Source organism: Zootoca vivipara, chromosome 15 (assembly GCF_963506605.1).
Source record: "Zootoca vivipara chromosome 15, rZooViv1.1, whole genome shotgun sequence".
NCBI classification, from domain to species: Eukaryota; Metazoa; Chordata; class Lepidosauria; order Squamata; family Lacertidae; genus Zootoca; species Zootoca vivipara.
The window spans coordinates 32,641,789-32,665,610 of record NC_083290.1 but is presented as its reverse complement, the minus strand read 5'-3'; the positions used below and the strand labels follow the sequence as shown (position 1 = coordinate 32,665,610).

The 23,822-nt window shown below is 43.3% G+C and overlaps 1 protein-coding gene across 3 annotated transcripts; it reads right to left on the bottom strand.

Annotated features, from left to right (window-relative positions):
* Positions 1 to 938: 938 nt before the first annotated feature.
* Positions 939 to 23,175, bottom strand: EI24 (EI24 autophagy associated transmembrane protein). 3 transcript variants are annotated; one of them, XM_035139596.2, is made up of 11 exons: positions 22,980 to 23,171; positions 13,541 to 13,688; positions 12,168 to 12,313; positions 11,251 to 11,311; positions 9,398 to 9,464; positions 8,467 to 8,591; positions 7,171 to 7,290; positions 6,017 to 6,128; positions 5,153 to 5,264; positions 3,819 to 3,893; positions 939 to 2,319 (listed from the first exon to the last, which is right to left on the bottom strand). In XM_035139596.2, exons 2-11 carry the CDS (start codon positions 13,580 to 13,582, stop codon positions 2,154 to 2,156), a joined length of 1,026 nt encoding a protein of 341 aa, XP_034995487.1. In that variant the 5' UTR covers positions 13,583 to 13,688; positions 22,980 to 23,171; the 3' UTR covers positions 939 to 2,153. The 3 variants fall into 3 exon arrangements, with proteins under 3 accessions (XP_034995487.1, XP_034995488.1, XP_034995489.2); XM_035139597.2 differs by lacking the exon at positions 22,980 to 23,171 and adding an exon at positions 20,156 to 20,282; XM_035139598.2 differs by lacking the exon at positions 6,017 to 6,128 and having other exon boundaries at positions 22,980 to 23,175.
* Between the last annotated feature and the right edge of the window lie 647 nt (positions 23,176 to 23,822).

Here is a 23,822-nt window from a genome sequence, read left to right as displayed (position 1 = left end):
GTGCAGTTTTGAAAGGTTCAGTCCACCATCTTAGTTCAAATGGCATCCTGTTACAGTCGTAGCTTGGAATCCAAACAGCCTACTTCTCGAACGTTTTGGCTCCCAAACCTGTCGAAACCCGGAAGTGACTGTTCCAGTTTTCAAATGTTCTTTTGGAAGCTGAATGTCTGACAGGGCTTCTGTGGCTTCCAACTGGCTGCAGGAGCTTCCACTTTAGTTTTTGAACGTTTTGGAAGTCGAACGGACTTCCGGAACGGATTCCATTCGACTTTCAAGGTACGATTGTATATCCAAGAATAAATGAAAACCTGTTCCTTCCTTGATCTCGGGAACTGTAATTCAAAATGTGGTTCCACTGGGTTGTTTCCAGTGCTAGTCCTACTCAGCATAGACCAGCTGGAGTTAATGGGCATGCCCAACTTAAATTTATTAATTTCAATGGGTCAACTATGAGTAGTACTTAGCTGGATACAACCCAATATGTTAAAAGGTATCCAAATGCAACTTTCCAAAATATATAAAAATTAGCAGTGAGCGCAACTCCAAGTTCTCCCCTGTATCAGCACCACAATGAAATTAGCTTCAGAGTTCAATCACAAAATCAATTCAAGGTCCTGTAAGGTTGTTGAGTCATTTTTGCATTTTAATTTAATATTTCAGTGTGAAAATACTAGAGAAAAAGTTTATCTGTAGACTGATCTCAGTTCTGCAAAAACCAAAGGGCTTTTTTGAATTTCATAGTTTTCGGCCCTACAGAAGTCTGACATGCATGAGAAACACTGTCTAAAATCAGGATCATTTGCACTTCCTTTGTGTATACACAGTTACATATGTACACACAGACAGACGGATACATACAAATATCACATATCCTGAGCTGACTAGCAGTTAGTTTCAGCTGCAACTACAACCACACAGGAGCTCTTCGGCATACATCATTCTGACTTGGCTGGGACAACAATTGCAAATCAGACAGGCGACATATGAGCTGGAGGCCTCTTAATCGTGACTTGAAGTCTTTTTGCTGCAAATGCACACCCACCATACCTAGATTTAACGAGAGAGTGACACCTCTTGAAACCCTGTACAGAAGTGCTGTAGGAAAAAAGAGAGTTCTCTTGTTTTTCGTGGATATCCTTTGAAACTGCCATTGTGGTTTTTGCCATCAAACACCACCAGGATCTATAAAGACACCAATTTTTACACACACCTACCTCTTTCCATTAACAAAATATTACACTGCAATTCCTACAACCCCAGCCACAGATTTAACATGTTTCCATTTCAGTGCCTGAACTTACCCGTACACTTTTCATATTTTCCCTTTGAAAGTTCAGAAGGAGAGGGGGGGGTTGGGGGGGGAAGCGGAGCTCCAAGGATGTAGGTTAAAAAATATATATCCATACATTCTGCTGTTAAGGTTAGGAATTCGTTTCATCCATTAAAGGAGATCCCTTCCAGCATAAAACAGTTTGAGTGGCACTCATCAAGGTCCTTTAAAGTGACACGACCAAAGTGTGTCAGTTGGCAGAAAGAACTGTACAGATGTCACCAAATACAAAAAAAAGAGGGGCGGAATCCTCCTATTCTGTGTCTTGATCTTGAACCTAGAGCTACATGATCCACTTTTCATTTCAGCACAACAGGGATTACAAAATCCTGACCTGAGTTATATGCTATACAAAGAACTACGATCATTGAGAAAACTCAAACACTCCTGGTGCGGTTCACTGGAAAGACCCCATCGGCGTTATCACAAAGCTACAACAAAATATGCATTACAAAAAAATCATTCATCAGGAGGGGGAAATGGCACAGGGTCAGGTGGAGAAATATAAAAAAACAAAAAACAAAACCACCAACCAGTATAGACACAGGTTCATTGCATGCTGTGAAAACAAGCAAAGAACCTAGCTTTTGAAAAACTCACAAAAGGTGTTTAAAAAACCCAGGCTCTACTGCTCCCTTCCCTCCTCCCCCCCCCAACATATTTTACTCCACACGCTCAGTGTGACACAGAGCTGGTATTCAACTGGGGCTAACAACAATGATGGGAGGGGAATGCACAAGCCCCTTAGCAGAACACTGCCTGCCCTCCATGTATACGGCAGCCAGGAACAGTACTCTTCCTCCCTCTCTGCTTTGGTTATGGTTCAGTGCGCCAAAGCAGCCTTTTGTCTGGCAGGTGATGAGTGTGGAGAGGGCTGAAGTCGATCGGCTGAAGCAGAGTTGCTCAGGCTAGACTGAAGGTAAACCGTCTTGTGAAAGAGTCTGTTGCTGAGGAAGACCACCAAGGAAAAGAGGCGCAGCTGGAAGTGGCTGGAACACAAGGAGGATAAATGGCTATTAGCTCCCAGCCAAAGGCTTTCTGGTCCAAATTAAGATTTGAGCACTTTGACCTTTCATTGCAAGAGTTCTGCCTTGCATCAGTTAATGAAAAAAACAGCACAATTCATGTGCTTCTCTTCAGGCCACTCCCTCCCCAAGCCACACCCGTCATTCGCCCTGGCCCACACTCTAGTGCTTTTGCATGCCTGGCATGTCTCCTTGGAATGATGATTTCTCTTGCTTGCCTGGAGAGAGAGTACATGTTTGCGTGCATGGGCGTAGGCAGGCGGACAGTTGCCCCCCCTAGAAGCAGGGCCGCTGGCCAGCCTGCCCCGCTGCCTGGTGCAGTCTCCCTTCTCCCTGGCTGGCTGTGGGGCGGGTGGAGGGAAAGCCAGCCAAACGCTTTGCGCGGCTCTGGGGCTTTCCCTCCACCCACCCCACAGCCAGTCGGCTAGAAGGGACGCTTTCCCTCCACCCGCCCCGGTTGATCGCGGAGGGGGAGGAGGGGGTCGGAACAACCTGATTTCAGGCTGATCCTGGCGCCCCCTCGCCCCTGCCGGTCATTCCTGCATGGCTGGAATGAAGCTCCACTGTGCAAAAGTAAGAATCACATACTTTGTTCCACCCACTTTTGTCTCTGGTATGCGGCCTCTGGAAAACTGGCCCTAAGGGAATGCAGCCCTCGGCTGGAAAAAAGGTTTCTCAGCCCTGTTCTAAGGGGACCTAGCACTGAAATTCTGTCTTTTGAGTGCAATTGTTTAGGCTCAGAAATATTATACGCAGGTGCACATGCTCTTTTGTGCTTAACTTTCTGCAGCCCTACTCCCAAGCGGTCTAAAAGTAACACTTTCAAAACTGTTTATTTAATTAATTTGCATACTGCCCTTCATCTGAAGATCACAGGGCTGTTCACAACACAAAACATACAATATATGCCTATGTGCGTGCACTCTAAGGGCCATAACACAACCTAAGGGCATTTCACGCAGCCATAACTGAAGTACTTTATGAGCAGACTGTAGGACATTCAGGGTTTATAGATCTTTGTAGCTGAGCACAGTTGGGAGCAACTGTATACACTACGGTATGCATCAGATAGGATAGTGTCTTCAGCAATTTGCTTTACTGAGATTCAAGTCTCAGCGTTCCACAAAAGTCGTCTCCGCAAGTGGCACCTGTAGTCATTTTGGGAATCTTAACTCTGTCCCGGTTACTCTACACAGAAGATAAATGCCTCTTTTGATTCTCTCTCTCTCCACTCAACACTCCAGTTTCTGCTGGTCAAATAGCAAGCACACCACACACCAGAAATACTGAGAATGTTAAACTTGCCATCAGGGCTCCCAAAGTTATCTAGTTCACCAACAGAGGGGTAAACAAAATCACAAAGATGGCAAGAAGCAGTTAGCCGCGTGAAGAACTGAACAGATTTCATAGCCAACTGGTAGACTTCTTTCCCATCATTTCATACAGGAAGAGAGAATACATACTATGCTTTCCCTGGTGTCTTTGCTTCATTGGCGCTGATGATAAACAGAGGGAAAAGAATGGAGAACAGGCAGCCACTGGAAAAGAAATAAGAAATTAATCCGAGCATTCTTATTATGAGATGGTTTCTGTTCACACACGTGCACCTATTGGCACAAGATACAGAACTACTGCTAGGGGGTATCTCTGTAGATCTGTGAAAGTCAACCTATGAGCAAATAACATTGTGCAAGTTGAACACAAGCATATATCCACATTGTGGAATTGGGTAGCGGAGACAAGACAACTGCGAATGCAGATTCGGGGCAAATTCTTATCGCACAAGCAAGTCTAATCATTTTCCTTTGCCACGTTTTGCTGCAACCCTTTTTAATGTTAAGAAATCCAACTATGAAATTGGTCAGAGATCCAGCTCTTTTCCCACACTCAATATTCACCAACACCAATTTGAGAAAACAATTAGAGGTACTAATCCTACTCAAACCACCACTATTAATGATTCACTCACACCTTGCAGTCCACTGCACTAATGCAAAGGCCTTAAAAGAGTTTCATGCTCAGTACACTCCTTCCCCAGGCAAGTGCCCAGCCCCCTATCTATGCTGATGCTACTCAATACACCATTATAAAGGGTAGGTGCAACAGCTGGATGCCAACCCCTTCCCAAATCCATGGATCTCAGCACTACATCTGTGTGATCTTGGCCCAAGACACTGGTGGATCAGAATTTCTGTGAAAGAGCTGAAGTCCTCTTTCATACAAATCTTATTCTTAGATTCCACTTTTTCATTAGCATGCTGTGTGGTAAAGGGGAATAAAACTCTTGAAAGAGGGTATCTATTTTCCAGACCAGGCACCCCCAAACTCAGCCCTCCAGCTGTTTTGGGACTACAACTCCCATCATCCCCAGCTAACAGGACCAGTGGTCAGGGATGATGGGAACTGTAGTCCCAAAACAGCTGGAGGGCCGAGTTTGGGGGGGGGGGGCTGCTCTAGACTCAATAATTGTCTTTACACCTTATCTCCCTGCCCCACACCAGTATCATCTATTCTGTTTTCTTATCATTCACTCAATATTACTTGCACTAATCAGTTTTTCCCCAAACTGGTGCCCTCTAGATAGTTATTGAACTACCACTCCCATCAGACCCTGCCAGCATAGTCAATAGTCATGTATGATGCAAGTTGGATTCAAAAGTATCTTGAGGGCACCAGGTTGGGGGTGGCTGCTTTAACCCCACACCTTCCCTTCCTGTTCCACTGCTTTATCTTGTGTACATTCGATTTTACATTTGCCTGCTGTAATATCAAAATAAAATATACCCGAACAAATCACCTGATAATGTAAGAAGACTGCATTGCAGTGAGGAAGGCCAGTGGTAAGCCAAATCCAAAGTAATAAGGCCAGTTTCTTTCGATGTTGGATAATCGTTGGTGCATTTCAATTCCTGACATGACAAAAGCCAATCACAATGTGTTAAAAGGAGGCAAAGACACATAGATACTGGATTTCACATTCCTAGATCTCTTTGCAACAACATCAAAAGGGCGGAAGCCCCTCAAACGCCATTTGCAAACTTGCGCAGTCGAACTCACAGTGTTTCGCAACAAATGGAAGTTTCACAACGATACCAAAAACTTGGGTCATACGTTGTGGTATGGTCTTTTGCCAGCACACAGCTGGGGCATGCTTACTAAGGAATGTGTCTCAATGAATTTGCAGGAATTACTTCTGGATAAGTACACACACACACACACACACAGCATTCCTCCATAAAGTTCAGAGTGACATTTTTAGAAACTCACGATAACCCAGTGAAGCAGATTAGACTGAAATACCGCAACATTCTCAACGTCTTTCCCAATCTGCATCGCAGATCAGCAGAGAAAGGAACCTGACCTTGACCTGACCCCAACATCCTAGACACACCACCAGAGGGACAGTTCATAGATGATCAAAATCTCATTTGTGGTGGTAAACATTTATATCCATTAAGCACATGGGATGGGTGGATTGCACTAAAAGCTCCCATGACAGTGTCATAAATCTCGAGGGCTGGTGCTGAGACTCTTCCATATAAGTCACCCTCAACTGCCACGGAGACCCCAGGAACAAAAGAAAGGTAAATATGTATGGACCGGCCTAAAGCTTTAAAGAAAACTCAGCCATTTGAATAAGGAAGCAAAGAGAAGCACTTACCTTTGTTAAACCAACGATACTCAAAGCAGTACAGTGAGTAAAGCAGCGACATATGAAGCAGGCTAATTAACTGGCCAATGATATCAATGGGAAACAGGCTTACAATCATCCCCTGCAGAAGGCAAGAAGGAATCAACTTAAAAAGAGGCATTCGTATCTGCAAAGCAGGTATCTTCCAATCACAACAGAAGCGCCATCATTTAGCCCCCCAAAAGCCAAAAAATTAAGGGACTAGAAGCTTTTGTTTCTCTCATCCATTAATTGCCACCCATACACTCTATTATTTGGGCACGACTAAAGTTTAAACCATCATTCCTGCAAGGCAACAGCTGCTTAAGTAATCATTCTTAAGAGGTTACAGCGGCAGCAGGAGAGGTACTCAGTTCACACCCTTGAGTCATCTGGAAATATTTTACCTGCATGCAGCTTCCTGAGCAGCTTTCTACTTTAGGTACCTCACGGTCTGAATCCAGAATTTGGTCTCTTAAAAGCCTGACTGATGCCAGGTTTTGCCTCATAGCTCACATCCACACTATTCATTTAAAGAATATGGCTTCCCTCCCCACCCCCAAATCCTGGGAACTGTCAGCTTTGCGAGGGATAAACTACAGTTCCCATAATGCTTGGGAGAAGTAATGACTGCGAAAAGTGGTATAAATATACTTTACATGTACAGTGTGGATGTACAAGGCCTAGGACCATATTCAGGTCCCAATTTTTACTATTCTGTTAAGTGTCTGTGCAGCCAGTCCAAGCCTTCCTTGCTATTTTTTAATTTAATTTTATTAACAACAACAACAACAACAACAACAACAACAACAACAACAACAACAACAACAACAACAAAAACGGTGCAAATCTAACAAAAAGAAAAGAAACAAAGAATCAAAAATGTAAACCATAAAGCTTCACAGCCTGGAAGGACAAAAATACAAAGATACACCGCAGCTCTAAAGGGACTATAAAGCATTAACTCATACAAATATTCCCTTTACAAATAAAAGATTCATAAAAACGAAAGTATTCTCCACCTATGAGTTCCATTATTACTGAGAATAAAAGTTTTATTTAGTCTTAAATTTGCCAGACATTTGCCAGACAGTACTAAGCAACTGGGTTGTTATTAAGAGATGCCAGGCCTTTCTTGCTCTTACCTGGATGAGGAAAAGAGCTTGCAGTAAGAGATTAAACAGCATGTCAGCAATGATTTTACTAACGCTGGGGAAAGGCTGGGGCTTTCTTCCTGATACCTCGAAAGCCAGATCAGCAATGTCCTGAAACACAGGGAAATGTTTTTGATCCTCTGACTACTTAGGATCACAGTCATCACAACGCAGCTTGTACAAGGAACAAAAACAGGCATAGTAAATATAAACCATCTTGGGTAAAACATCTGTAGTTGGTTTTTAAAAAAGAAAACACAGAATATCTCATCAGAAAACCAAGGATTTCATTCATGTTCTTTCCTAAGGTAAGAGTCAGTAGCATTTGTTACTGTCCTGCATTTCAACACTGCTGCTTTAGCTTCCAAGGTGCTGTTTCCCACTCTTAAGAAATGAAATATGAAAGCTTTCAATACACTACTCAAAACAGGCGGCAGTAAGGGCAGTAATAGACTTCTCCTAATACTATCACTTTACTTTGTTCTGCTTTGGAAACTGATGAGATTCCACCCTCCTCCAGGCCGCTCACAACCAATCATGAGGTGCACATCATCTGTACATAATCACACATGTATTCATTTTCCCTTTACATACTGCTGAATTTGCAATATGCACCCCGAAAGGGGGCCAAGCTGGGACAGCATACTTAGGGGGAGCGGCCTTAAAAATACTGGATGTATGTGTGTATATTTAAGTGTGTCTGATTGCATGCAGTGTGTGTGTGTGTGTGTGTGTGTGTGTGTGTGTGTGTGTGTGTGTGTGTGTACAGATATAAATAGATACAGTCATACCTCGGTTTAAGTCCGCTGCGGTTTGAGTACTTTTGGTTTGAGTACTCCGCAGACCCGGAAGTGTTTACTTCCAGGTTCTGCAGCGTGTGCATGAGCAGAAGTGATCTGCACAGTGTGCGCATGTGCAGAAGCAGTCTGCGCAGCATGCGCATGTGCAGAAGCGATCTGAGGAGCATGCGCATGCGCAGAAACACTCTATCGGCGCTTCGCACATGCACGCTATTACTGCTCCATTTAAGAACTTTTCTGGGAGCGAACGGCTCCCCAGAACCAATTGTGTACTTAAACCGCGGTACCACATTATGGACCAGCCAAATGAGATACACCCTTAAGCTACAATCCTAAACATACTAGAGAATAAGCACCACTGAATACAGTGTTCTTATTTCTGAATAAATTAGTAAAAGATTTTGCTGTTAGTGAGACAAGTACTGAGATCATCCATTGATAAGCATTGCACAAAAGGGAGTATCATCTTCCTGGCAAGGTCACCTACCTGAAACCAGATGGCATTGACGACTTTACTCAGCACAAAGAGGGGAAGAACCCAAAGGGCACTGAAGATGGAGGTGAGGATAAATTCCAGCCAGGACCAGACATCACCATGTAAGGAGGGGTCACCTTCCAGAGACAAAGATACAAAAATCAGCCACCCAATGTCCGGGACCAAAGTACTGTGAATTCTACAAGGCTCGTGACAGGAGCCAAAAAGCTACTTCAGGTGCACTGAAGGAGATGGCAAAAGCTAGCAGTTCCCACTCAGCCTGTTTTTGAGTGGCAGACGCCTGTATACCAGGTCCCAAATTATTTTTGAAGATTCCCATCAGTTTCCAAAGAGGTTTGGCATGCAGGGCTAGTAGCTGCTGTTCCAGAAACAAATCCACGGCCCCTCAGGTTGCCATGAGTTGATGACTGGCTAACCAAGATGCAAACAATTGTCTCCTGGCAGTTTTAATTGATTTAACGAAATTTATTTATATACACCACTTGATTGCAGTGAAACCTCTAACGGGTTCACAAGAAATGTTAAAATTATCAATAAAAAGTTTAAAACATTTAAAGGAAACTAAAATTAACAGCAAAAAAAAGATCAAAAACATATCGACATTTACTTGCCAGGATAGGCTTGCCTAAAGAAGAATATTCTAAGCAAGCACCAAAGAACTGTACAGGAAAGCCTGATACCAATAATCAACCACAGCAGATCTCTGAGCAGAGGTTATATGCTGATAGGGTCTCACTTCCATCACCAAGCATGTTGCAGCCTTCTGCACCAACTGAAGTTTCTAGGTCAAGCACCACTGAAGCCCCACACTGAGGGCATTGCAGTAATTCAATATTGAAGTCACCAGTGCCTGAACTACTGTGGTCAACAGTTAACGTTGTCTTACCAGGTGCAGCTAATAAAAGGCACTTCTAATACTTACCGATTATTTGTGCTGTGGCTGACTGAAGTACAGGTATAAATACCTGATAGAACAAGAGGAGACTAAGCTAAGAAGAAGAAGCAAAGAAGGAAATCAGTACAGTTTAACATGTTTGTACAGACATGCTCCATTCTACAATTTAGCAATAATTCTGAAATCCCCAATACCGAATATAAGCTGCACCTGCAAATAAGCCACACCTTTAAAATTGAAGGGGGGGGGAGAAAAAAAAGACAATACCCAAATATAAGCCACTCCCTTAAAATTGGATTGCAGGCTGAAATTCGCTGCCATTGGTAGAACTGTAACTCCGTTCAATTTAAGCCTTTGATCTTGCAAGTCTGCAAAAGTTATTGTACAATCGCTAAAATCACAAATCGCTATTCAATTGCTACAATTCCGCAGGCACTCACACCCACAAATGGCAAATGAGCAGTCTCAAGCTCGCAAATGGGCAATAAAACATTTTTTGTTCCATTTTACCATATGTTGTTTTAGCAGCAATATCGTAAAAGCCCATTTTTATAAAGTCGTGAATTTAAGCCGCACTTTAACTTTTCGCAGTCAGAATTTGGGAATAAAGTGAGGCTTATATTCAGGCCAATACAGTATATTTGCAAATTAGTTTACCCTTTCAAAGCAGGCACCCCCAAACGTCAGCCCTCCAGATGTTTTGGACTACAATTCCCATCATCCCTGACCACTGGTCCTGTTAGCTAGGGATCATGGGAGTTGTTTGGGGATGCCTGCTTTCAAAGTCTACAGTTTCCTCCAGGTGTGTATTATTCTTCTCCACATACAGACAGGTGTACAAGAAGACACACACAAGGGATTGCCCATGCACCTTGAAGCACCTTGAACAACTCTTTTCTTCTTTTTTCTTTTGTTAAGGAAGTTGCTGGGAACATTTGGCCTTCCAGAAGTTACTGAACTACAACTCCAATCTGCCCCAACAAGTGTGGCCAATGGCCAGGGATGATGGGAGTTGTAATTCAGCAACTTCTGGAAAGAGCCAAAAGGTTCCCCAACCCTGTTTTAAGGAGAGGCAGTTACAGAGATGGCCGCCATGGGGGGGTTGTTGCCATGGCCCCCAAATTCTGCCCCCTGACCACTAGAAACCAGGCAGTAACACTCTTTACATTTTTATATGTCTTTAATATGTCTGCATGCACACAGCAGAGTAAGAGCTAGAAACAAAGAGCACCAGGAGTAGTGTTCTGACTTTTCCTCTAAATACAGCCAAAATCCATATTAGGTGGGTTCCTTTTTGGTGCTTCCATACTAAAACTTCACCAGCCAAGACACACTCTAAATGGAAATTTAAAACCCACAATAAATAATCAAGGCTGTGAACATCCATTATACTAACCACAAAGACAGAAGACTGAGCTGGTTCTTATACACAATTCAGTTCAGTGGTGTTCTTCCCAAGACCACTTCTAGATCTGAATGTGCAGAAGTTTTTGAGGTTTGAGAAAAAGGCTCACAAATGAAAGGACTGGTTTATGAAGGCAACGATTCCCCAAAAATGTAAGTCTAGACATTCTGGTGGCTCATATACATTTTGTAGGCTGGCCAGAAGGAAGCTGGCAATGATTACTGGCAACAAAGCAGCAGAAGAATTAAGTAGGGCACATATCCAAATCCCTTTTTCAGGAACCCTCTGAAAAAATAAAATGTGATTTGAGATAGTAAAACATTGGCAAACCAATCTAACATGGAAGATTTAAGTCACTTATTGGTTTGCTCCCCGATTTGCAAGATTCCTGCATGAAAGCCAGCAAACATGTAATGAAGCCACACAATCATTTCAAATGATGTTCAGATGTTTAAAACAACAAAAATATACTAACCCAGAATACACCGCCATTCCATGCACAACACTGAACTATTCGGCTTACTATCCGGGGCTCACTAGAGAGAAACAAGGGGAATGTGTGAGAGCTTCTGAAAAGTGATGATGTGAATGTACATTCTGCCCAATTCTCTCTCAAACAGGGTAAAAATCCAGAATACCTACCTTAAATTACTCTTGTCAAATTCCCACTTATCCACAACCTAGTGGTTGGTTTGATAACTTTAGATGTTGAAACTGAGCCGATGTGGACCAGATCAGTTCCGTGGATGGGAGACCACCAGGACACCCATTTCTGAGTAGAATAATAAATCTACTTTTTAATTCTCTTTTTGCCAAAGCCCACCATATTTAGAAATACACACAGGTCCTGCTATCCACACACTCACTATCCAAAAATTCACTTATCCATACTTAAAAAGAATTATGTCCAAGCCTCGCTATGCACTCCACTGATTCACTTATCTGAACAACCAGTTTCCTTTGTTCTGTGGTTTTTTCCTTGTCGGTAGCAGCAATGTTCAGGCAGAAACCATGGAGGTAGGGAGAGGGATTGGGTGAATCGGAGAGCAGGAGAGATAGGGCAAATTGGTTTTTTTCCCCCTTTTGTTGCAACCGCTTCAGAAAGAAACCAATGAAAATGCAGCGAGGGAGGCTTAGAAATATTTCCATAGGAAATAATGGAAATCACAGGCTCGTTATGCAAACACTCGCCTAACAAACGATCTCCATGGAAAACATTGTGTTTGGTAAGGGGGATATGCGTGTATAAAATACACGGTTCCAACTTCTATATATCCCATGGTGCCATTGCCATATATTTTCAGGCATTCCTACTTTGGTTTGTGAAATATTTCTTATCTTTGTATATTGAAAGTGGGAGTGTGATCCAACTCCAAACCCTCCCAAACTCACTTCTCCTGCTTCCTCTCTTCACTCTGTGCCCTTCGCTGGGCAAGAACACTGCTTGCTCTTCTTTTTCGCTGCTCTTCCCTTTTCTGCTGGATTCGAGCATCCAACTTGGAGATTGTCCAGATCCCCCATATGGAGTCTTTAATTCCCTATACAAAGAGGGAGAGAGAGAGAGAGAGAAAATGCAGTCGTATGCAGAACTCAAACACCTTATGACTCAAACGTTTTGGCTCCCGAACGCTGCAAACCCGGAAGTGACAGTTCCGGTTTGCGAACGTTCTTTGGAACCCGAACGTCCGGCGCAGGTTCCACGGCTTCCAATTGGCTGCAGGAGCTTCCCACAGCCAATCAGAAGCTGCACCTTGGTTTCTGAACGTTTTGGAAGTTGGACGGATTTCCGGAACGGATTCCATTCGACTTCCGAGATAGGACTGTAATCAGGCCCAAATTCAGCAAGTTTTTGGGAAACTGTGGAGGGAAAAATGAATAGGTGAGTTTTACAAATTAATCAATAACCTTGTGACAACTCTGATTTACGAACTACGGGATGAATTTAGGAAGAAGAAAGCTCACTTGTTTTACCAGCTCAAATATGAGCCATACCCTCTTCCCATCTTATTGACCAAATCCCAGTGGAGGTCTGACATGAATATTTACTCAGGGAAACCTACTTGGAGTGGGACAACTAAACCATGAGAATTTATACAGGTGAAACTTTATTTAAGAATGATAAGATTTTTGTTGAAAAATGGGTTTCCATTCTTAACAAATGTTTGAATGCTATGCCGGAGGCAAGAGAAAACACAAAAGCTAAGTATACAGTGGTACCTCAGGTTACAGACGCTTCAGGTTACAAACTGCGCTAATCCAGAAATAGTACCTCGGATTAAGAACTTTGCTTCAGGATGAGAATCGCGCAACGACAGCACGGCGGCAGTGGGAGGCCCCATTAGCTAAAGTGGTGCCTCAGGTTAAGAACAGTTTCAGGTTAAGAACGGACCTCCGGAACAAATTAAGTTCTTAACCCGAGGTACCGCTGTAAGGAGGACTTTGACAAACTTATTCTCAAGATGGATCGGGTTGTATTTCCTGTTCTAAATGTCGGTCCTTAATTGCCTCTCCTCAATTAGACAATGTGAAAAGAGTTGTGTTAGTTATGCTTATATGATGTACTGTATAAAGAATTTATATAGTCAAACACAGCCAGTTACGTTGTGGGTATATTTGATATTTGCCTGAGAGAAAGAGGCTTGCTTGGCACCTTAGAAAACTAGAATCCACAAATCTTAATATCCAACTGGAAATACTTGGTATCTAATTTTAGCCTATAAACACACTTTAAAAATAGGTGGCCATAATAAAAAGGAAACACTTACCCTGATGAGATCATTAAGGAAGATCTTGACACTGTCGGCCATCTCTACTCCAGCCTTGCCTCCACATCTAGAACTATCAACTACAGGGTGAAGTGAAGAAGTGAAGCCAGAACTGTCTCATTGTGGAGAGGTGGGAAACTGGTCGAGCCTTATAGGAGAGAGAAAAGCAGAGATTGCCATGACTGAATAAACAAAACACATTTGTGATGGATTATAAATAAAACAGTTGCATTCATTTGAATCATTCTCAGCTGCAGTGCATAACAGATGTTTAAAAGTGTTCCAACTCCCAAGACCAGGGGTCCCCAAACTAAGGCCCGGGGGCCGGATGCAGCCCAATCACCTTCTAAATCTGGCCCACAGACGGTCCGGGAATCAGCATGTTTTTACATGAGTATAATGTGTCCTTTTATATAAAATGCATCTCTGGGTTATTTGTGGGGCATAGGAATTCGTTCATATATTTTTTTTCAAAATATAGTCCGGCCCCCCACAAGGTCTAAGGGACAGTGGACTGGCCCCCTGCTGAAAAAGTTTGCTGACCCCTGCCCAAGACTATATGAGAAATAATGAGATCTCTGATTTGTATGAAGTTCTGAGATAATTTTTAACTTTGCTGCTTGCAACCTACACTCAAGTAGTGATGTCAAAGATTCTGCAAAACATTCCAGCTACTGTAACAACCACAAGTAATTGGGTATTCACACACTGCCCAAGCATTCAGCTGTTGTGGTTTGCATGTGGGGTGCTGTGAAGCATGTTGGCAGTGTTTTAGGAGGTGGTTTCCATCATAGGTGGGGAATTAATACCTACATGCAGTTCCCTCATCCACATGCAAAACCACTCCAAAACATTTGCGTCCTTTAACCTAACTCTCCAAATCTTCCTTTATCTCTACATCACTCTTTCCCTTCACCAAAAAAAATAATACATATGTTCCAAGGAGGCAGGGAGGTAAAGAGTCACAAAACGCGTTTTTCACGTACTTATTCTGAATCTCCGCTTTCTCAGCTATGAAATTACACGCATAATATAAAACAAAGCAATGGTCTATAGATGTCCTTGCACTTTTAAGACTAAAATAGTGGCCAAACCTAACCACGGAGATTATTTATTGTGAGTGCAGAAGGTGGCAAAGCGTATGGAAATCCCATTACACAACGGAGAAGGCTCTTCAATGAAAATAAACCTGAAGCCAACAAACGATAAATGTCTGTAATTAGTGAACACTTAAAAGGAAATAAAAGTCTTCCATATTCAAAATGGCTAAGCAATTTATTCTAGTGCGCATGAAATTCGAATAAAATGTAAGCTTCTAATATGTCAATGTTGTACACTCCTTGTGCTGCTTCTTCACACTGTATGCTCACTGTACATCTCACTTGACAAAATGGTGTAAAGAAAAAAAGGAAACTCTCTGCCTCAAGTAATCTACAAACTACATTTAGACAGCAGACAGTGAATCAAGGTGGGGGGAGCGGGCAGAGGAGCACCACGAGAAATGTAATCTGGGCTAACTGTGAGTAAATGCATTTTAAAATGCTTAAACTAAGTCTGAATTCAGGCATCCAACCATGGGTAACGATGCTTTGTCATATTTTAGTGTGGTGTCTGAATTGACAAACTATCGTTTGGGGTTGGCTGGAAAGCTAGCATCAGAAAACATTGTTTTCAAACTATAGTTTGTGTGGTTTGGCATAATATCTGAACTGAAAAACTGCTAGGCTTCTGAAATCTCTGGAAATACTGTCAATTCATTAATTACCAAAAGAGTCAAATCAGCTCTGTGTGAAATGCTATTTCCATTGTTGTTGTTGTTTAGTCGTTTAGTCGTGTCCGACTCTTCGTGACCCCATGGACCAGAACACGCCAGGCACTCCTGTCTTGCACTGCCTCCCGCAGTTTGGTCAAATTCATGTTCGTAGCTTCGAGAACACTGTCCAACCATCTCATCCTCTGTCGTCCCCTTCTCCTTGTGCCCTCCATCTTTCCCAACATCAGGGTCTTTGCCACGGAGTCTTCTCTTCTTATGAGGTGGCCAAAGTATTGGAGCCTCAGCTTCAGGATCTGTCCTTCCAGTGAGCACTCAGGGCTGATTTCCTTCAGAATGGATAGGTTTGATCTTCTTGCAGTCCATGAGACTCTCAAGAGTCTCCTCCAGCACCATAATTCAAAAACATCAATTCTTCGGCGATCAGCCTTCTTTATGGTCCAGCTCTCACTTCCATACATCACTACTGGGAAAACCATAGCTTTAACTATACGGACCTTTGTCGGCAAGGTGATGTCTCTGCTTTTTAAGATGCTGTCTAGGTTTGTCATTGCTTTTCTCCCAAGAAGCAGGCGTCTTTTAATTTCGTGACTGCTGTCACCATCTGCAGTGATCAAGGAGCCCAAGAAAGTAAAATCTCTCACTGCCTCCATTTCTTCCCCTTCTATTTGCCTGGAGGTGATGGGACCAGTGGCCATGATCTTGGTTTTTTTTTTATGTTGAGCTTCACACCATATTTTGCGCTCTCCTCTTTCACCCTCATTAAAAGGTTCTTTAATTCCTCCTCACTTTCTGCCATCAAGGTTGTGTAATCTGCATATCTGAGGTTGTTGATATTTCTTCCGGCAATCTTAATTCCGGCTTGGGATTCATCTAGTCCAGCCTTTCGCATGATGAATGCTGCATATAAGTTAAATAAGCAGGGAGACAATATACAACCTTGTCGTACTCCTTTCCCAATTTTGAACCAATCAGTTGTTCCATATCCAGTTCTAACTGTAGCTTCTTGTCCCACATAGAGATTTCTCAGGAGACATTTCCATTGTAGTTCAAGTAAATAAAGGTAAAGGTAAAGGGACCCCTGACCATTAGGTCCAATCGTGACCGACTCTGGGGTTGCGGCACTCATCTTGCGTTATTGGCCAAGGGAGCCGGCATACAGCTTTCAGGTCTTGTGGCCAGCATGACAAAGCCACTTCTGGTGAACCAGAGCAGCACAAGGAAATGCCATTTACCTTCCCGCTGTAGCGGTACCTATTTATCTACTTGCAATTTGACATGGTTTCGAACTGCTAGGTTGGCAGGAGCTGGGACCGAACAACAGGAGCTCACCCCGTCTCGGGGATTCGAACTGCCGACCTTCTGATCAGCAAGCCCTAGGCTCTGTGGTTTAACCTACAGCGCCACCCGTGTCCCAAGTTTTACCTTTATTCAAATCACAACTAACATGATCTCTATCAGTGAAATCATTCTTTTTAGCAATTTTTGGAGATAAAGAAAATGGAAAAAAACAAACAACTGGCATTTATAAAGAAACTATTTGTAACCCATCTTGAACAAAATCATATTGTTCCTAGTCTTGCACTGGATTCTCAAGTTCCATATTAATATATGCCTTCATATACAGTCGTACCTCGGGTTACGACCACCTCTGTTTGTGAACAGTTCGGGTTACGAACTGCGCAAACCCGGAAGTGTTTTCGCCCCCCGCGCGCGTATAAGCCGCGATCGCGCGCTTTGCGCATGCGCATAGCGCGAAAATCGCACTTTGCGCATGCGCAAAATGGCGGCGCCCATCGCGCTCGGTTTGCGAACTATTCGGGTTACGAACTGCGATCCGGAACGGATCGCGTTCGTAACCCGAGGTATTACTGTACACATTTTGCCTCCAGCGTTCCGCAAAAGGTAATTAGAAGGAATGTCAGGAAAGCACACGTTCCTGTTCAGAGCAGAATGTGTGTGTGCTTTCTTTGTGTTTCATTTGCTCAGCACAGGTTTAGACTTGTTAGACCACTAATGGTTCAGTCACTCCAAAGTGAACAATTAGACATAGAACCTCTATGTCATTAGAAAGTTTCTCTTTAGGGTATGTCTGCACTACTACAGACTGAAATCAGTTTTACACAGTTAGCGAAAGGCTCCCATCCAGAGCCCATGGGAAGCATAGTTCTGTGAAGGTACAAAGAATCTGTTAGCAAGTAAGTTTTTCATTCTCATAAAACTATTGTTCCCACAACCCCACTGGAGAATCTGGGTTCATTAGACCCCTTTCAAACTGGTTTAAAATGTTAATTGCCAAGAACTGGAAACTACAAACACTACCAACGATTGACGACTGGCAGATGAAGATGATGGAGTTTATGGAACTGGCTGAGATGACTGGGAGAATCCGCAACCAGGGAGAAGAAGCGATGGAAGAAGAGTGGAAAGATTTTAATTTATATCTTAAAAAAATATGCTAAAGTAAATTATTAAGATAGAAATTAAGTGTAAAAGAGCTGTGGAAATTTTTAATATATAAGATGATAGAGGAAAAATAGGACTTATAAGGTGATTAAAATGATATAGAATTTGCTAAACATAATTTTAACAAAGGACCACAGGGAGGGAAACCCGAGGGGGTCCCTATTGACAATGTGATGGGAATAAGGAATCAACAATTCGACTTTGTATTTTTCTTTTTTGTCTATTCTTTTTCTGTAGTGTTCCTTTTGTCTTGCTTTTTGTGCTTTTTCTTTTTGTGTACTTCGGAAAACTAGATTAAAAATTTTATTAAAAAACTGGTTTAAAATGAGCAGTATAAATTTGGCCTTAGCATCCCATACATATACAGCAATTCCATTAAGTTTAGTGAGCATAGTTTTGAATGACACATTTGTATTTGTTTTTGTTTAGTCGTTTAGTCGTGTCTGACTCTTTGTCACCCCATGGACCATAGCACACCAGGCACTCCTGTCTTCCACTGCCTCCCACAGTTTGGTCAAACTCATGTTAGTAGCTTCAAGAACACTGTCCAACCATCTCGTCCTCTGTTGTCCCCTTCTCCTTGTGTCCTCAATCTTTCCCAACATCAGGGTCTTTTCCAGGGAGTCTTCTCTTCTCATGAGGTGGCCAAAGTATTGGAGCCTCAGCTTCAGGATCTTTCCTTCCAGTGAGCACTCATATTGAATGGCAACTAAAATCCCTTCCAAATTAAGCCCCAGCTTGCTCATATTTTAAATAAGGATGGCACTACTTTCTCACCACTGCAAGGAGCTTTAATAGTTAGATGCAAAGCATGCTTATGAATTATAGGGTCTCACAGGTCCGCACTAATGGGCATTATCTCTTCCTAACAAAAGCTATTCAGTCTGAAACAAGTATTTGTCCATCTCCGGTATATGAAATACTGCCTAACACCACCTAGGGACTACAGTATGCAAGCACAGCTCACTGAATCATCCTACTTGAGAACAAAATTACTGTGTTGATCTCACTATCCATTCATCCTCTTGCCAAAAAAGAATTTGTGCTGTTCCTAGCAAGTTGCCAAGTGCTCCAGTTAAAATAATGTCCACAAAAACCTGAAGAAAGTTTCTTAGTAATCCTTACATTAGCCGTGTCTTTTAGATTTTTCCCATATTAGCCATGATGGGCTGAGAGAACCAAGCCCACGTAGCAAATTTGTGGCTGTGGCAATACTTGAACTAGGGACTTCCTGGTTCAGGCTAAAATCCTAGCCACACTTACCTGGGAGTAAGCCCCACTGATTTCAACAGGACTTACTTCTGAGTATATATGGTTAGGACTCAGTCTCCTAGTTGCTGTCAGAAGCTCAGATTTCACACAGGACAAACAGGCCACTCTGGAACCACGTGATGGAGGGTGGGGCTTATAAATTATACAAATAGGTGCTAGTTTCAGAAAATCATAAAACAATCAGCAGTGATATGCACCCCATCTTCCACCTTTAGCACCAAGGAACAGCCGCTCCACCTCAAAATGGCAATTTAGGTCATTTCATGAGAAAAAGCTGCACACTTCAACAGTAAATTGATCTCAGAAACACCCAGAAAAAGATGGGAATGGAGGTTGGGGGCAATGCAAAAAGAGGGTAAGATTCCAGCACTGAAGCTAAATTAGAGAGAAAAGGGGCAGCTCAACCACAGCAGACGAGGGGAACTGGGTGCAGCAGCGTTGGATTGCAGGGGGGCAGATGCAAGATTTAAAGGGTTTGGGTGTACATGGGAAGTGAATAGAAACAAAAGGTTTGAAGGGTGTGTGTGTTTTGTGGTCCTCCAAAACAGAAAACACAGAAGGATGCCTGTCACAGCAAACAGAGAGAAGGTGCCAGAGCAACAAAGCAGCGACTGGAGGAGGAGTGTAAGGTTTAAATATGGGGAAAGATCTGGGGTTATGTATTGCAGGCCAGGGAGAAGAGATGGGATGGCGAGCACAAATAAAAAGGGCATTATGCTATTAAAGCAAAAGAAGGGGTGGGGGGTGGGGAGGTATTGCAGGTAACAATTGCATGCAATTATTAGAGAGAGTGTTTCTGAGAACAAGGTAATTTATTATACCCCAGAGGGGCGGGGTATAAATAATAAAATTATTATGATTAAAATTATGAATAGAAAAAAGGTGTGATGTTGTCAAAAAGGAAATAGTAGGAGGATATTTGCTTTAGGAGGCAGGCATGGAGGAACCGGATCGAGGGTCCCTAGTCTAAGCTTGCAACTAGGAAAGGAGGGACCGGGGAGGGGAAACCCCCAGAAGAGGGAATTAGGGGGAGAGGCGGGGGAGGGTAAAGGTGTGTCGCAAGCCACACACACACACACACGGGGGGGGGGGCCTTCGATACTTGCCGGCCTAGGGCGCTCGGAGTCCGTGGCGGCGGCGGCTGACCCGACCCAGGCAATTGACAAGCAGCTGCCTCGGCCGCCAGAAAAGGCTGACTGAGCTGAATAACAAGCTCCTTGGGCAGCGCCGACCGGGAAGCTACTGCGCAGGCGCGGCGCGCCGGGCACCAGCCCCCCGCCTCTCTCCGGATTACAAGGAGCGAGACGGCCGGCTTGGGTTTGATGGAGCCGCGCATGCGTCCTTCCGCGGATTCTCACCCGCACCCCCTTCCCCGAGGTAAAGAGCAAGCGCAGTAAAGGAGGAGGAGACGGAAGAGGGAAGTTCCTCAGCTCCTCAGAGGGCGGGGGGGGGGAGAGATGCAGCGTTGCTATGGAGACGCCCCTGCTCAGTCTCTCACAGACCTGCTTTGACAAATAAAAATAAAAATTAAGAGCATCGCAATGTGTGGTTCGTTTGCTTTTTGCTGTGCTCTTTTTTTGCAGGTTGTCTTAAAACACACATGCATAAAGTTCTCCCTGTTGAAATATTTATTCCTCCACCCCGTGCCAACAAGCCAAGCCTGAGAACTACATTGCTCTTTTATTTTGAAAGCTGTGGTAAATATTTGTAAAACGGTGACAGGGAAATCAATAATCAGGTGTCTTTGCAATCCTACGAAGTTTCATGTCTGGAGAAAATACGCACACGCACATATATAGCCTCTGCAATATTCGGTTGCATCCCCTTTGTAGAAAATAAGTAAATACAAGCCATATTAACTCAAGTACTAAGCGGTTGAAGTCGACAGCACTTTCTGTCAAGGCTGCATAGCATTGCTGCCTCAGCAAATAAAAAACCATTTGAACTCAGCTGGCCTTCTGAGTAAACATGTACTTGCACCGATGTTCTCCTGAAAACATTTCAATCCATGGGCAGAGGAAATACACGGGCCAATATTTAGTTCCATGTTAAACAGTAATACCAACCCATCTGTCATCTCAGAGTCATCATCACAAAAAAAGTGGATTAAAATCCCAATTCCACAACAAGCATATATGCATTCAGCTCTTATATGCATTCAACTCATATATGCATTCCAACAGTTCAGCTTTTGGAGAGACACTATTGAATTGTACCCCTCCTGGAATATTACCAGTGGTTTTCAGCCTTTCTTTACTTTTAGGAAATCTCTGCAGCATCAACCTGTCTGCTATGGAGCCCCAGGTCCCCAAACATATTGTAGAGGAGACCGAAATACATTCTGGGGTGCAAATTAGAGCTCACAGTACCTACAGGGCCTATTGGGTTTCACCATAAACTTGTGTGAACAAAATAAGTCACACACACACACACACACACACACTTAAGATTTTCTTATGGCTGCAGGTTGTTGGAACCTTTCAGGGAAGCTTGTTTCTTATTACTGATCTTCCTTATTGAAAAAAATCCTTAAAAGTTTTTGAGAAATCCTATGATTTCCTACAACACAGTCTGAAAACTACCAGTGAATCTGTGTCAGAGAAGAAGGAAATTTTAGAAGTTGTGGCACCTAGCTAGATCTGCAATGTTTATCACTTGTTTAAGTAGCTTCTCTTGCATAGTATTCAGATACTGTATAACAAATATAAAGGAAGAATGGAAACCCAATATTGTCGACACCAACTGGCAGCAGCTCTCAGTTTTTTCAGGCAAGGGTCTCTTCCAGCCCTAGTTGGGAGATTCTGGAAACTGAACCTGGGACCCTATGCATCCAAGAGCTCTACCACAGAGCTACGACCTGTCCTGCTTCATTATCAGACCATTTCCATTTTATTTGTTAAATCTTTATTAAGTTTCTTTTGCATCTATTGCACAAAAGGAGCACATCGTATTTTCTTAGCTGTACTAAATGAATGACATTTTTCATTGTCCACATGTGCAACAAGATACTGTATACCAGGCACCCCCAAACTTCGGCCCTCCAGATGTTTTGGACTAGAATTCCCATCATCCCTGACCACTGGTCCTCTTAGCTAGGGATCATGGGAGTTGTAGGCCAAAACATCTGGAGGGCCGCAGTTTGGGGGTGCCTGCTGTATACCATTAGTTTTTTGCAGCACTGTTTTAAATTCATCCACTATTTTTTTTAAAAAGGGGGGGGCACAATCAATCTTGAGTTGGATTATAGCTACTAACAATGTACTTCTGTGTTTACTGAGAAGTAAAGCTCACTGTGTTCAGGGCTGCTTATCCCCAGGTAAATTGGTTTATATATAATCACATACCCTTTAACATTTCTCCGATGAAAATAGGGACATCCCATTCCATAATGATAATTTTACTATTTATACCCCACACATCTTACTGGGTTTCCCCAGACACTCTGGGCAGCTTTGAAAATATATAAAAACATAATAAAACATTAAACATTAAGAAAAAATCTATACAGAATTGCCTTCAGGCTGCTGGGGGGGGGGGGGGTCGGATAACTTCATACCCTCCAACATTTCTCCAATGAAAATAGGGACATCCTAAGGAAAAGTGGGACATTCCGGGATCAAATCAGAAAATGGGACAGCTTCTGTAAATCAGCGATGTCCCTGGAAAATAGGGACACTTAGAGGGTCTGTAATCACCAGCACAAAAACACACACAGTTTATATTCCACCACGCATATGCACAAGATTCTCTAGCACAGCTCTGTAATGCGTAAAACCCGCACCCTTGCCCTGCCTGAGACACAACCTGCTTTTGCTTTAATCAAAAACTGAAAACGAAAGGACCCGTCAGTTTTCCGCCCTTAGAACCTCAGTACTGTGCTAACCGAGCCCCCGTTATTTACAGCCCCTCTTTCTCCTGGTCCAAACTTACCTCCGGAGGCTCTCCAAACAGACCTCATCCAGGTGTCCGCACACCTGTCAGTCTCTGCCGTTCTGTTCTGTGCAAACAGCTCCCCTGTCCAAGGCCAGAGACATCTTTGTACACAGCCAGTGCCCTCTGGGAAACGTAGTTCTGAGCCTTCCTTGCTTTGCATAACAGAAGGGTTGTGTCACTTTTACACAGCCTTGAGTGGCCGCAGAGAGCAATCTGGGAGCAGTAGTTCAATCTAATGGGTCCTTCTCCGCTTTCTCGGCGTCCAATGAGAAATCTTCTGCGCGTTGCCCCCAGGCATCCGGGATCCCATCGCAGCGCCGTGTTCTCTGCATAGATTGAGAGCGAGCACCGTCTGCTGCGGATACTTCCGCAATTGCTATCAATGCCCAAACCTTCCATTTTAGCATGCCTGAAAAGACCGGTTGGGGGGAATCCTCCGTTTAGGCTGTAATCCTACGCTCACCGGGATGGGGGAGGTAGTTCCCCGTTAATGGGACTTACTTCCGAGTAGGCATGCACAAGCTTGTGCTCTTAACCTACCTCTGAGTAGGGCTAGGTGATTCCCAGGTTCTCCCATGTGCGGATGGCATAACGATGTGCTTAAATATAGGAAGGAAGAAGGGAGGAGGAACAAGCTCAGAAATCCTTTGCACTTTTACCATATAGCCTGACCAGAGGGATAGCTAGCATGATTTGAACTGGCAGTGTGCTGAAATGGTTAGAGGACCAATGAGAAGACCCAGGTTTAAATTGTCACTTGAACATATTTTTCAAGTGACAATTTGAAATTCAGCTTTACCAGCTGAATCTGGGCCCCATTTAACGTGCTGTTTTTAATCT